Source organism: Pelecanus crispus, chromosome 4, assembly GCF_030463565.1.
Source record: "Pelecanus crispus isolate bPelCri1 chromosome 4, bPelCri1.pri, whole genome shotgun sequence".
In the NCBI taxonomy this organism is placed as follows: Eukaryota; Metazoa; Chordata; class Aves; order Pelecaniformes; family Pelecanidae; genus Pelecanus; species Pelecanus crispus.
In genome coordinates, this window is record NC_134646.1 from 57,865,403 (window position 1) to 57,877,987 (window position 12,585).

Consider the following 12,585-nt stretch of genomic DNA (forward strand, 5'->3'; position numbering starts at 1 on the left):
ATGCTTCTGCTATCACTTCTTTGGAAAAAAAAAGCAGAATATACTACCTTCAAATTGCTATTTGTGATCATCAGGCATACTCCACTGGACCAGTGGGAACCATTTACAGCTAATGAGGTAGAATCATTGCTTACTTTTCTTTTCACTGTAATGTAATTTTGTAGTGTATTTTGGGTTTTCCTAAAAAATAAACAAAAAGTTAACTCCAAGCATATCAGTCTGAATAAATTAAATGGCTAGCATCCACAAATAGATCAAATCAATACTCTATTTTAGTTATGTGGCATCATATTTCTTACAGATATTTTGGAACTCAAGCACCTTCCATAGTAAGTAGCGGCTTTTCTTTTGGCATTTTCTGTATTAAGGAGCCTCTGTTAAACCAGTGGGTCTGCTCGTGAATACTTCTGCCCACATGTGATTATGCTAATACAACTTTTTAGAAGTAGTAGATTAGTTAAAAATGAAAAGCTAAAAACCATCAAAAACCCTAAATGAAAGTGACTGGAGATAGTCACTTGCCTTGTCAAATCCCATTTATTCAGGGATTTTCTCAGGCTCCAGTCAGAAAGCAGTGATGTTTACTGCAGAGCTCTTGCTGTACCCTTTCTTTCTCTCTGTATCAAATAGGTTCTGTAAAAAACAGAAGAGTGTTTTAGAACATCTTTATCTGAAGAGCCATTAGAGGTCAGATAGTAAACTTTTAATTTGCCAGTACAATGTGCAGAACTAATAAGTGACAGCTCTTCCTGTCATCAGGAGGGACCATTTGTTCTTCATTTTGTACACAGCCAAATACATGCTTTATGGTGCTGAAATTTTCTGCCTTTCAACACATCGCAATCTGTTGGTGAAAAGTGCTATTTTAGAATATATCGGCTTCTTTCCAGGCAATAAGTAAGCTGCCAACTAGGAAGCTGCAAGAGACAATTTTAGACATAAAGGTCCTTGGCTTGTTTCTGAGATAACTTCAATACTGCAGCATGTAAAGTGCATTGTGTAAAAGTCCTTAGCGTTACCTGGAGAATATATCTCTAAAGATACCTATTTTGAAACAGTGGTTCCAACTAGAGTATGTAATGAACTCAGTAACAACACTGGCAGCACGTTCTTCTTGTTAGATACTGAGCAGAGAAAGGCAACCATACTGAACTCAGAATACTTATGCAAGTGAATATTTTGCTTTACACCAATTTCTTCATGTTACCACCAGTAGTCAAGCAGCTCTGGCATCTTTTTATTCCCTGCTTGCGGGGTTTGCTGCTGTATCACATGGTTGCTAATAGTACTGTGTTTTTCTCTGTTACTGTAGAATGAAACAGTAACTAAGGCCAACTGTTGAGTACTGTGGACTTTTTCAGTTCAGGCCGCTTACTTGTGCCTGAATGTGGAGCTCTAGCCACGTTTTTGGAGTGGGCAGGTACAACCAAGAGTCAGACACAAAGAGAAAGATGATATGATCTAAGTGGGGTACTAGGAAAAAGAAGCTTTCTATGGCATTATGAATGGTTATGAATGAAGCAAAATTGCATTTGCTGAAGCCCAAAAGGTTCTGCAGTAATTTAGGTATAAACTGCAAAAAACTGTATTGAAAATTTAATCAGTGTAGGGGTACAGGAGAAAACATGTTAGATGTGGTATGTGGCATGTAAATGTGGCCTCGATGTGAAGACACAGAATGAAGTACAGGCTGACAATAATCCCCAATATGCAAACCTGAGTGACAGATTGACTTATTTCTTGAAATAGCCCTTTTTTCCCTCTCAAAAACTGCGGAGACTGTGTATCCTTACGGTAAAGAATATGATAAGGATTCAGTGTCATGCATTTATATTTTTGCAATAAATTAACTATTTCAAATATGACAACTTTCATTAATGACTAGACTTACTATAATCTACTTTAAGTAAAATGATATTTAGAAATGCCTGTGTATGTGTGTGTGTTTCTATATGCATTTTTTTCTGAAACTTCAAACAAAATATCAGAATACTGACTTGTTCTTGGCTAGGCAATTTTTTTTCTTTTGGCTAACTGCTTCCGTAACAGTTCACGTTGTTTCCAAATTCCAGTAGCATCAAGAATTTGCAGTTTGCCCAAAGTTATGAAAAATTTCAGTATATTCCATTCAACTTCCTTATTTTGTGTTAGTTTATGATATTTCTTTCAGTTTTGTTCTCATTTTCTATGTGAATTTCCCTCAACAGACCAAATTTAAATAGCTCAAATAGTAAATAATTTCATTTTACTAAAATTGTTCATTGTTATCATAATATTCCTTGTCTCTTCAGTGGAGCATAAGTACATTGGTTATGTATTCAGAGCTTTATCTAGTTATGTCTTGAAAACATGCAAGGACGGAGACCACACAACCTCTCTGGATAAAGTGTTTCACTCCCTAATTTCATGCTGAAAAAGTTCTTTATATCCTGCCTGAAGTTATCTTGTTTCAGCTTATGTCAGTTGTTGCCCATTCTCCCACCATACACCACTGTGAATAGCTAGACCCCATAACCTCCACGCGGGTCCTGAAGGGTGTAGTGGTTGATGTTACCCCTAAGCTGTCTCTTATTCCAGCTGAAGAAGCCCAGTTCCCTCAGCCTGCCTCACAGGTGAGCCTTCCAGCCTCTGACCAGCTTGGTGGCCCTCCCCTGGGTTCAGTGCTGTTTATCAGTGTCTTTCCTGTATTGGAGCAGCCAAGAATGGACACTGTTTTCACATGCAGTCTAGCAAGTGCTGAGCAGAGGGGGACAATCCTTTCCCATTACATACTGACTGTGTGCTCATGTGATGCAGGCCAGGATGCTGTTGGCTGGCTTTGCTGCCAGGACATACTGCTGGCTTATGCCCAGCTTGCTGTCTACCAAGACCCCCAAGTTGTTTTCAGCAGAGCTGCTCCCCAGTCAGTTAGTATCTAGCCTGTATCATTACAGTCGGTTCTTTCTTCCCAAGTGTAGGACTCATCCTTGTTAAAGTTCATAAAGTTCCTCTTGGCCCATTCTTCTAGCCTGTCTAGGTCCCTCTGAATTGCAGCTCTACCATTAAGTACCTTGTTCCCACATTGTGGGAACAGTTTGGTGTCATCTGCAAACTTGACAAGAGCACACTTGGTCATCTCTTCCAGGTCCTTGACAAAAATGTCAAACAGGACAGGACCCCATACTACGTATGTAGTTATTTTATCATAACAGGCAATCAAGCTGGTCAGCCATGGTTTACCCTTGATAAATCTATGCTGACTGTTCCTGACCATCATCTTCCTGTGCCCAGAAATATGTTCAAGGAGGACTTGCTCTGTGATTTTCCTCAGGACTAAATCAGGTTGACCAGCTTTAAGTTACCCAGCTTGACCTTTTTGGCCTTTTTTTGAAGATGGGTGCAACATTTGCCTTTTTCTGGTTGTGAGTAGCGTCCCCTGATGTCCGTGACCTTTCAGAGATGACAGAGATAGGCCTTTCAAGAGCACTGCACAGTTTGCTCAGCACCTTTAGGTGCAGCCTCTTGGTCCCATGGCCTTGCATGGGTGAAGTTCTCTCAAGCATTTCTGAATGTGTCAGCTGTTTCTGTAAGAGAGCCGTACTTAACAATTACATGTATTTCTAAATCTCTGTACCTGTTCCTTCCATTGAGAGTTAGTTGACATTTTACACTTTAAGCAGTTTTGTTTTCTTTCAAAATATTGTGCCAATTCACCTTCCAGGCCAATGTAACATTTGTTTAGCTGAAATTCACTTCAATTACATCACTTCCTCTGTGGAATCTTTCTGGAATTTAATGGTCATGATAAGAAGGTCATGTATGGTAATGGTGGTGGCAGTTCACGATTATAATAGAATCATAGAATCGTTTAGGTTGGAAAAGACCTTTAAGATCATCCAGTCCAACCATTAACCTACACTACCAAGTCTACTCTAAGCCAATCAAGGGTAGACTAGACTAAACCATGTCCCAAAGTGCCATTATGATAAAGGATATAATTGTTTAAGTACAAGTAACTCCCTGATTTTATTTACAGTGCTGTTGATAATCTCAGCAGATGACCCTGAAGTTATAGATAGTGAAGACAGTGGACATTCACAAATTTATTTCTAAATTACATAAGAAAATGAATAAAAGACAAGGCATGCCTTCTCAGTCTTGGTGTTCACTGTTTAAAAAAATATATATAGTGTAAAATAAAATAGTATGAAGTCAGGGGTATCATTAAGAATATAACAAATATTAATATGCTAATCATATTTTAAATATTGCATATTTTAAAAATTCATAATTCTTTTTTCGTGAATGACAAAACATTGATTTCAAGCTAAGTAAAAAATTACAATTTATGTCATATTTTGTAATAAAGCAAAGCCAGCAATGCATAATAAGGCTTTTCAAAAAAATAACATTATACTTACAAGTCAGAGCTGGAGTTACATTTTTTCATTATATTCTTAGGAATAAGTGCCCCAATTTTAATTATGCCTGAGAAAACTTGCACTGTTTTAAATGCGAGTGAGATCATTCCTGATTAGAGCATGTATGCAGCTTCTGCTTTTTGGTCATTGATTCTTAGGTTATGAATATACATTAGCTTCCCAGTCTTCTGCTGGTAAATTTTTATAATATTTTAAGAAATGCTAAAAGCAATGCAGTAAATTTGAGGAAGGAATCCACACAATAAGAAAATGTAGTGATGGGGCATTAGGTACTTATATGAAGGATTTTTTTTGCCATTTATAGGTCTTTTTTCTGTTACTTCATCCAGAAGGCTGGCATAGTCTTCTGGCAAAGACCACTCAGATGTCTTTCTTACTCTATATCCAGGCCTCTCTCCTTCATAATTTTTGATGGTTATGACACACTCCCTAGCTCTAGAGGTTATGGAAGGCTACCATGCTGTCAGGTTGGAGTTTTGGTATTTATTCAGTGTGAACAGGTTGGTGTCAGTAGATGCCACCATCTAGCTGCCTTAGTGCTTCCGCTTTCCAGCAAGAAGAGCTGGGTCTTTCTGACTTAGCGGTCATATGGAGGAGAAAGGTGTTTGTATAGGCAGGCAGTGTGTCTCATTTGGGCTGTGTTCTTTGCTTGGGTGTGTGGACTTTCAGATGCACTTGCACCTGCTTACTGAGAGGCCTTCCTCCCACGTGCTCCAGTAATAACTTACGTTAGTCTGTTTGACAGCTCTCTCGCGTAATGAAGTGCTCCCACAGCTGGTGCTGGTCCTTGCTGGGAAAGGAATTGGACAGTTCTTCTTTATAGCTAAGACTAATGCTGACTGTGCTAGAGCTTTTCCTCTGCTCCACCAAAATGTTTTAAAGGTAAAAGGTTACTGGAAGCTGGCAGTAAAGCAGAGAACTGTACATGTGAACATTCAGTTCTTCCTTCCTGTGTGCATTATGCTGCGATAGTCTATTCTGAATTACAGCTGCCACAGTCTATGCTGAATTACAGCTGCCACATATCAACTAATTTGGCTGAGGCTTCTCTGAAATTTCTTGTCTTTTCAAATCTTGACTAACTTGGCTAGCATTGCGTTACCTGTAAACACATTAACAGATTTTCTAGATTTTTTGCTTGACTTTGTTGACTCTAATTATGTAGACCTGGAGACAGTTCATAGCTATCTATTTTAATTGGTTTTCCTGTGTACTTGTAAAAGAGGTATAAAGAAAAAATACATATGCAAGTATGTATATCTCAGAATAAGAAATAGACAAGTATGCTGCATTTAAACTTGTTATACTTTTAAAATTGCTAATTTATAGTGCTTTTCTTAAAAAAATACAGTTCAAGTCATGTTGATATTTATTGCATTTGATCTGACACTGACTATCTTTTGACTGCTCAGGGGAAATACTGTAAGATACATGCTTTAGCTCATAAATGCTAAAAGAAGGTCATATAGTGCTCTCCACTGTGGGTTCCTACAGTTTATGTCTGGTGGTTGTTGGTTCTCTCCATGAGAGGATTCAGCACACTTAAGTTGTCAGAAGGCTTACCCAGTAAAAAACGCAAAAAGTTTTTTTCCAAGTTAATGATTTTTTTTATAAGCTCATGAAAGTGTTTGCCAAAGTCAGAGAGGGGTAGGCCTGCACAATTGCACGGAAGAAGGAGAGGATGAAGAAGCAAGCTTTCTCCTGTGTGGTGTCACTACACCATTATATTGGTTTAACTGTTGATGAAATAACTTCAGCTTGCACAGAGTTGAACATAGAAACTGTTCTGAGCTTGATTTGGGCTTAAATTTAGCCTGAAAGCCAAAGCTGATGTCACCTTCAATGAATAATGAAGATTTGGCACCTTTTTGGTGTAGCTCTCTAGAACGTAAAATTCTTCAAAAGTGTTTATTATTACTTTTTTCTCTTCTTAAAAAGTTTTCACAATCTACTAGAGTTATAATCCTTTGTATTTTTGTTCTCTGTCTCTTTTCTCCAGTCGAGGCCTCTTGCCCTGCAGGACATTTTGTGAGGCAGCAAAAGAAGGCTGTGAACCAGTCCTGGGTATGGTAAATGCTTCTTGGCCAGAATTTCTGAAGTGCTCTCAGTTCCAAAACAAAACTGAAAATGACACCACTACAAGGGTATGCTTCTTACCACACCAAGAAAAAGGAAAGCAATGTATGTTTCCATTCTTAACTGTTACACTATGCTCATGAGTTCCTATTTAATGTATTTTTTAATTGTGTAGGAAAAGACCTGGGGTGAAATTATTTCTGGTTCTGTTATCATGTTCTTTCACATTACAGTGATAAAGTCTGTCAGTTGGTTGTAGTTTTGCTGTGCTTCAATTGTTTAGGCTGAATTTTTTTCAGACTTGTATTGATTTGAGGTTTTTTGTTTTGCATCTTTCAGGGAAAGAAGGTGGGAGAAAAGTAATATGCCCTTTAAAAATGTTCTGCTGACTTTTTCTTTGCTATGCTCTAGTAAACACAGGATTGTTATTTGGAGCAGGAACCTGATACACAAGCCAAATTTCAAGTGTATCTCCTTCTTTCTTGCTGTAAAAATGAGCCCAGAAATGATCAAGAGGCAAACTTTTCAAAAATCATGGTTTGTATCCAACCACTTACAGAATCATTGAATCACAGAATCATTTAGCTTGGAAAAGACCGTTAAGGTAAGTCCAACTGTTAACGTAACACTGCCAAGTGCACCACTAAACCATGTCCCTAAGTGCCACGTTTACACGTCTTTTAAATACCTCTGGGGTGGTGACTCCACCACTTCCCTGGGCAGCCTCTTCCAATGCTTGACAACCCTTTCATGGAAGAAGTTTTTCATAATATCCAATCTAAACCTCCCCTGGTGCAACTTGAGCCCATTTCCTCTTGTCCTATCACTAACTACTTGGGAGAAGAGACCAACACCCACCTCACTACAACCTCCTTCCAGATAGTTGTAGAGAGCAATATGGTCTCCTCTGAGCCTCCTTTTCTCCAGACTAAACAACCTGAGTTCCCTCAGCTGCTCCTCATAAGATTTGTTCTCTAGACCCTTCACCAGCTTTGTTGCTCTTCTTTGGACGTGCTCCAGCACCTCAATGTCTTTCTTGTATTGAGGGGCCCAAAACTGAACACAGTATTCGAGTTGTGGCCTCATCAGTGCTGAGTATAGGGGGACGATCCCTTCCCAAGTCCTGCTGGCCACACTGTTCCTGATACAAGCCAGGATGCTGTTGGCCTTCTTGGCTTATATTCATCTGTCTGTTGACCAACACCCCCAGGTCCTTTTCCACCAGGCAGCTCTCCAGCCACTCTCTAAATACAAGGTATTTCTATCTCCTTAGAGTTGCTGCTCTGTTCTCTACATTCAAATCTAGGTGAGATCAGACCTAAGAGCAGCAAGCCTGACTCTTTTTTCTCATTGACCCCATTGCTGGTATTCTCTTGCTGGCATCAGATATTTTACTGGTGATATGCATCATCCTATGAGTCTAAGTGACAGAGGCTTGTATGGTCCATCTGCGGGTTCTAACTTTGTTAATGACTTCTGGATGACAATAAACAAGAAGAAATGATATGATGAAAATTGTTTTTCAATTTTCTTTAAAAAAACTAGGAAGTTATACACGCGAAACTACCTTAAAAGATCATTGAGGTTATACAGTGTATCTTTGAATGTTAGCTAATGCTACAATTGGTTGTATATCCTGGGTTATTTCCTTGCACTTTCTGAATATGCATAGTGATATAGCCTTAAATTATTGGGCCAAGTCTTTCTACCAGTTGGATTCTTTCCATCTGTTCGGGCATGTTTTGAGGGGTAATGAAGTAAAGGAGGCTGTTGTCCATACCTACCTTCACCTGTGGGAACATTTGTAATGGCTCAGGTGGGGAAATATACAAAGAGGGATTGTGTCTTGTTGAGGGCAGTTGAATGCTTTCCAGGAAAATTGAACACTATCCACAAGTCTTTTGTAGGGTTCCTATGGGATTTTGGGCAAGTTGCTGTAGTGAAAGCCACTGGGAGCTGTGTTTTAACTGTATGATATAAATATATGCTAAGTGTGCTGAAAAATTAGGTCTAATGGATCTCTCCAAATGGGAAACATAAGCAAGTAATTATTAAAATGTGTTTTCTTTTCCATGCTTCAACTTTCCTTTGTAAAATGGGAATAAAACTGTCCTTTTAGCTCACAGGGATGTTGTAACCTTATGTGTGTTGGTGCCCTTGATCTCATAGTGGTGAACATCACAGGAATTAGGAGTACAATAATTTTGTCCTCATGGCAGGTTCAAATAACAGATAAGGTAAGAGGCTGTAGTGTAAATACATAAGTATGGTAAGGGGTTGTACATTGAACAACGAGAGTAACTGGCAATGAGTAATGAGTGACTAGCATATCATTAATTGAGCGCGCTCATACTGGGCACAGAATGAGGTATAATTCTGAAAAAGCAACAGGGTGTTAGAGACCTGGGTTTTATGCATATGTGGTACACAGATGGAATACAAAGTATGATATAAATGTGCCTATTAAATTTTGACAAATTATAGCTGGCTGAAGTGTTCAAAAGCCCCACCAAATCTAGACAGCTGAATATTTAGATCAAGGCAGAAGGGAAGGGACTGCTGACTTCTGAAACTGTCAAGTTTCAGAATATCTTCTGGCTAAAATCATATATTTAATACTGCTAGAGAAGAAGTTTGTTATAATAGTGCTTGGGTGATATTTCTTCCATAATCTGTGTGGCAGGATTTGTATCCATCTGGTAGTGAACTACATGAATTACAGAGAAGTACACAATGGAAGCTTGCTACTTCTCACTAGCGGAGAATGTCTAGAGCCAGTTGTGAGATTCACTGCCCCTACCTGGCAGACTGTGGAGACCCAGGCTGCTTATTGGCAGTTCTGACATCCTGTTGTATAAAACAAAAGGCATTTTTAATTTATTTTTTCATGAACTAATGTGCATGATGCTTGGATATGAATAGTTTTCGTGTAGAATGATAGACTATAGAGATTATTTTGACTTTTTTTTTTTATTTAAAAGAATGGTTCTAATGTGATTCATCTATGGCTGAAAAAGGTGAGAGTCCAGGTTCACTAGGCTGTTTCTCCTACAGAAATAAATTATGCTGTAGTTGAATATTTCTTTCTGCAATTTGTATATTTGAAAGAATTTACTTCTTTGAACACAGTAGAACCAAACAGCAGGGGTCAGTTCACTGTCCCAATCCCTTTTTACCTAGTGCTCTCCCAAAGCACTCTTCATGCTCTTCTGAGCGCTCAGTTCCTGGAAATTCCAAGAGCATGTCCTTGGCATATGGTTGCTTATGTCTCAACTTTGTGGTTTCTTTTGGGGACTAATGCCTCCACATTATGTGCAGTGAAACTCTCCCTGCCTACATATGTCTTACATATAATTTGTTTTGTGTGGGCTTTAGTTATATTTTGTATTTATCAAAAATAAGGTCTGGCTGCTATACCTGCCTGTTTTAGCACAGTATCACACAATCCAGAAGAAAATTTTCTCTTGATTATTTTTCTCTGGTTGTGAGTAAATACTCTATATCCTCCACATTTTCTGAATTGAAAAATATCACTTCAAAAAATCCTTGAAACTCACATGCCTTTCCAAGCTCTGTTGGAGAATGTATGCTTGACTGATCTTCTAGTTAGAATCCAGAGCATTTATCCTGAGGACAATTACCAGCTTTCCTAAAAAATATTTATTAGTTAAAACTAGGATTATCTAGTGGATATATACTTGCTCATACGTCACTGCTGATATTTATCTCTTTGTCTAGATTTTTCCTCCACAGGCATTGCAAATTGAGTGCACGTTACCACTGTGGAGAAACTATTATGACATACATTCCTGATGTGACCGCAGATGTACTGAATGTACTGGAAAATCTGAGCCATGTGCCATTATAGTAAAACCATCTGAGTGTACAAAATGAGTCACAGAGACAAAGGTGCAGTTCTATAGACAGGGCTGCATCAGTCAGGTTGATATCCTTTCACACAAGTGGCAAGTCAATACCTAGTAGGTGAGAAAATCAGCTACTATGAAAATAGTTTTAGGAATCCAGCTGTTGAGATTTAAGATAGGTGGTTGAACTAGTTTCACAGTTCTAATGAGTTGTGAGCATGTAAGGGAGTGAGGGGGAAGCATCTTCAGTCAGTCATTCCACATGAATCCAATAATGCATTCTTGAGGGGGAAAAATCTCAGAAACGTTCCTGGGGGCTGCTATACATATCCCTACTCACAGAAATATTCCAGCTCTGTTTTTCTTTCTTTCAACCATCACTGTGTTTTTCTGTTATTTTATTTGCGTTGACCAGCCAACATAACTGATGCTGTTAAAACTGTGGAGAAAAAAACCACAGTAGCTTGAAGGAGAAGTAAAGCAACATCATGAGCTGACTTAGATTCATGTGGAGCTCTCACAAGAGCCCTGAAATTATTTTTGCATTAATTTGAATGGTAAAACACTTTCAAAAGAGCAGTGAATGTGATGCTTCTGCTCTTTATACAGTGAAACTGTGTTAGCGACAGTATGGAACCGTCAGACAGTGTTCACTTCTGTATTATTACTAGAGGCATTATGAATGTCTGTTAAAAACCAATGCACAAGAGGCCTGAACTACACTTCATAGCCGTAAGATTTGTAGTAAGTAACACTATTTAAGTTATATAAATGACATAGTACATTAAAATTTAAATTCTTTTTCATTGTTATGTTGCATATTATTTATACTGTTAGTTCTTAAAGGTACAAAAAAGTATATGACAAAAACCAGTGAGACCTTTTTTCCAGTGAGAAAGTTTTTAAATACCTATAAGGTGTGCCAAATTATGAGAATACTTTTCATAGCATTTTTTCCAAGAACAAATTTACAGTTTTGTCTTAGGAGATTTTATTTCTCTGCACAGTTTTTTGCAACGTTTCAAGTAGTGAAAGTTAAATATTCATATATTTTTTTCAGGTACCCTTTATTGCAAATCCTCCTGTGATCACAATTTCATTTTTATTAGAATGAATGTCATGGATTTTAGTCCTGACTCAGATTTAATGGAGATATTGACTGACTCTTTTTTTTCTTTATGTCAGTTTCTTGAAAAATACTGCTCTTTTCTTTTTTTTGTTCTTTTCTGAACAATGTAAGAAAGGGACTTTACATGCTGTAATGGTTTCTGGGTATTCTAATAATTCCTATATACTATGAATGCATATGCTGTCCTATTAGTAGTTAAACTTTAAATCTGTAAAAAGGAATGAATACAAAAAAGAAATCATGAAAAGGAATGAAAGTAAGTAAGTATGTGTATGGGTAACACATGACATTATAAGTAGCATTAAATTATAAGTAACAGAACTTTTCTGTTCTGTAAGACTAAATCTTTGTGAACTTTTTACACACTGGTTGTTGCAGCAGTTTTTCAGTTGGATACAGTCTTTTAATTTTTTCTGGTTAGAAAAGTTATAGTAGTTGGTGAGCAGAAAAACCATTGCTGATAACCTGGATAATCTCCCTTCTTGGCAAAAACATAGAAATTAATTATTGTACATATTGATAAATGCCCTGCAATGTTCAAGGGCATGAAAGGGCGAAATACATGAATAACTGGAGTGAGCTCTTTCAGCTGTTTGAAGATGCCACCACAGGAGCTCTTAGCCTGTTTTAAGCTGGATAAGAAGCATTTAATTGGAGCACCACATTAGGAATATTAGCAATAGTCATTAATAGTTAATGTATAACATTTTAAGATACTGTAAAAACAAATAGTTAGTAGATGTATTAACGCCACAACTATAGACTTCAGCAGTACTTCTCTCTTATGATAATAGCGTTGCCTTTACCCAAGTTTAGCTTTGAGTTTTGCACAAACTTTCTTCTAGTTGCTGTCATACACTATCTTGTCCTGTGTAAGCTACAATAGTGCAAACAAAACAGAAAATACTCAAGAGAATTAATTAATGTATACAAGGAAACTACTAATTTTCTTAACCAAACATGCTTAACTAATTCATTCACAGTTGATAAAACTATTTCCCTCAAGCACTCATTCTTTACTTCTGTTGACTCCGCACTGTATTTTATTACATCCTTTGATTTTGGTTTTTTCCCCATTCTGCCTCCCCCACCA

At 37.7% G+C, this 12,585-nt stretch overlaps 1 protein-coding gene across 1 annotated transcript in view; it reads left to right on the forward strand.

The window, feature by feature from the left end:
• Positions 1–12,585, forward strand: part of CORIN (corin, serine peptidase) — a 167,986-nt gene that overhangs the window by 79,012 nt on the left and 76,389 nt on the right. Inside the window, exon 5 of the mRNA XM_075709425.1 lies at positions 6,421–6,602. Within this exon, the coding sequence (XP_075565540.1) occupies positions 6,421–6,602 (182 nt within the window). The remainder of the gene's footprint in view (positions 1–6,420; positions 6,603–12,585) is intronic.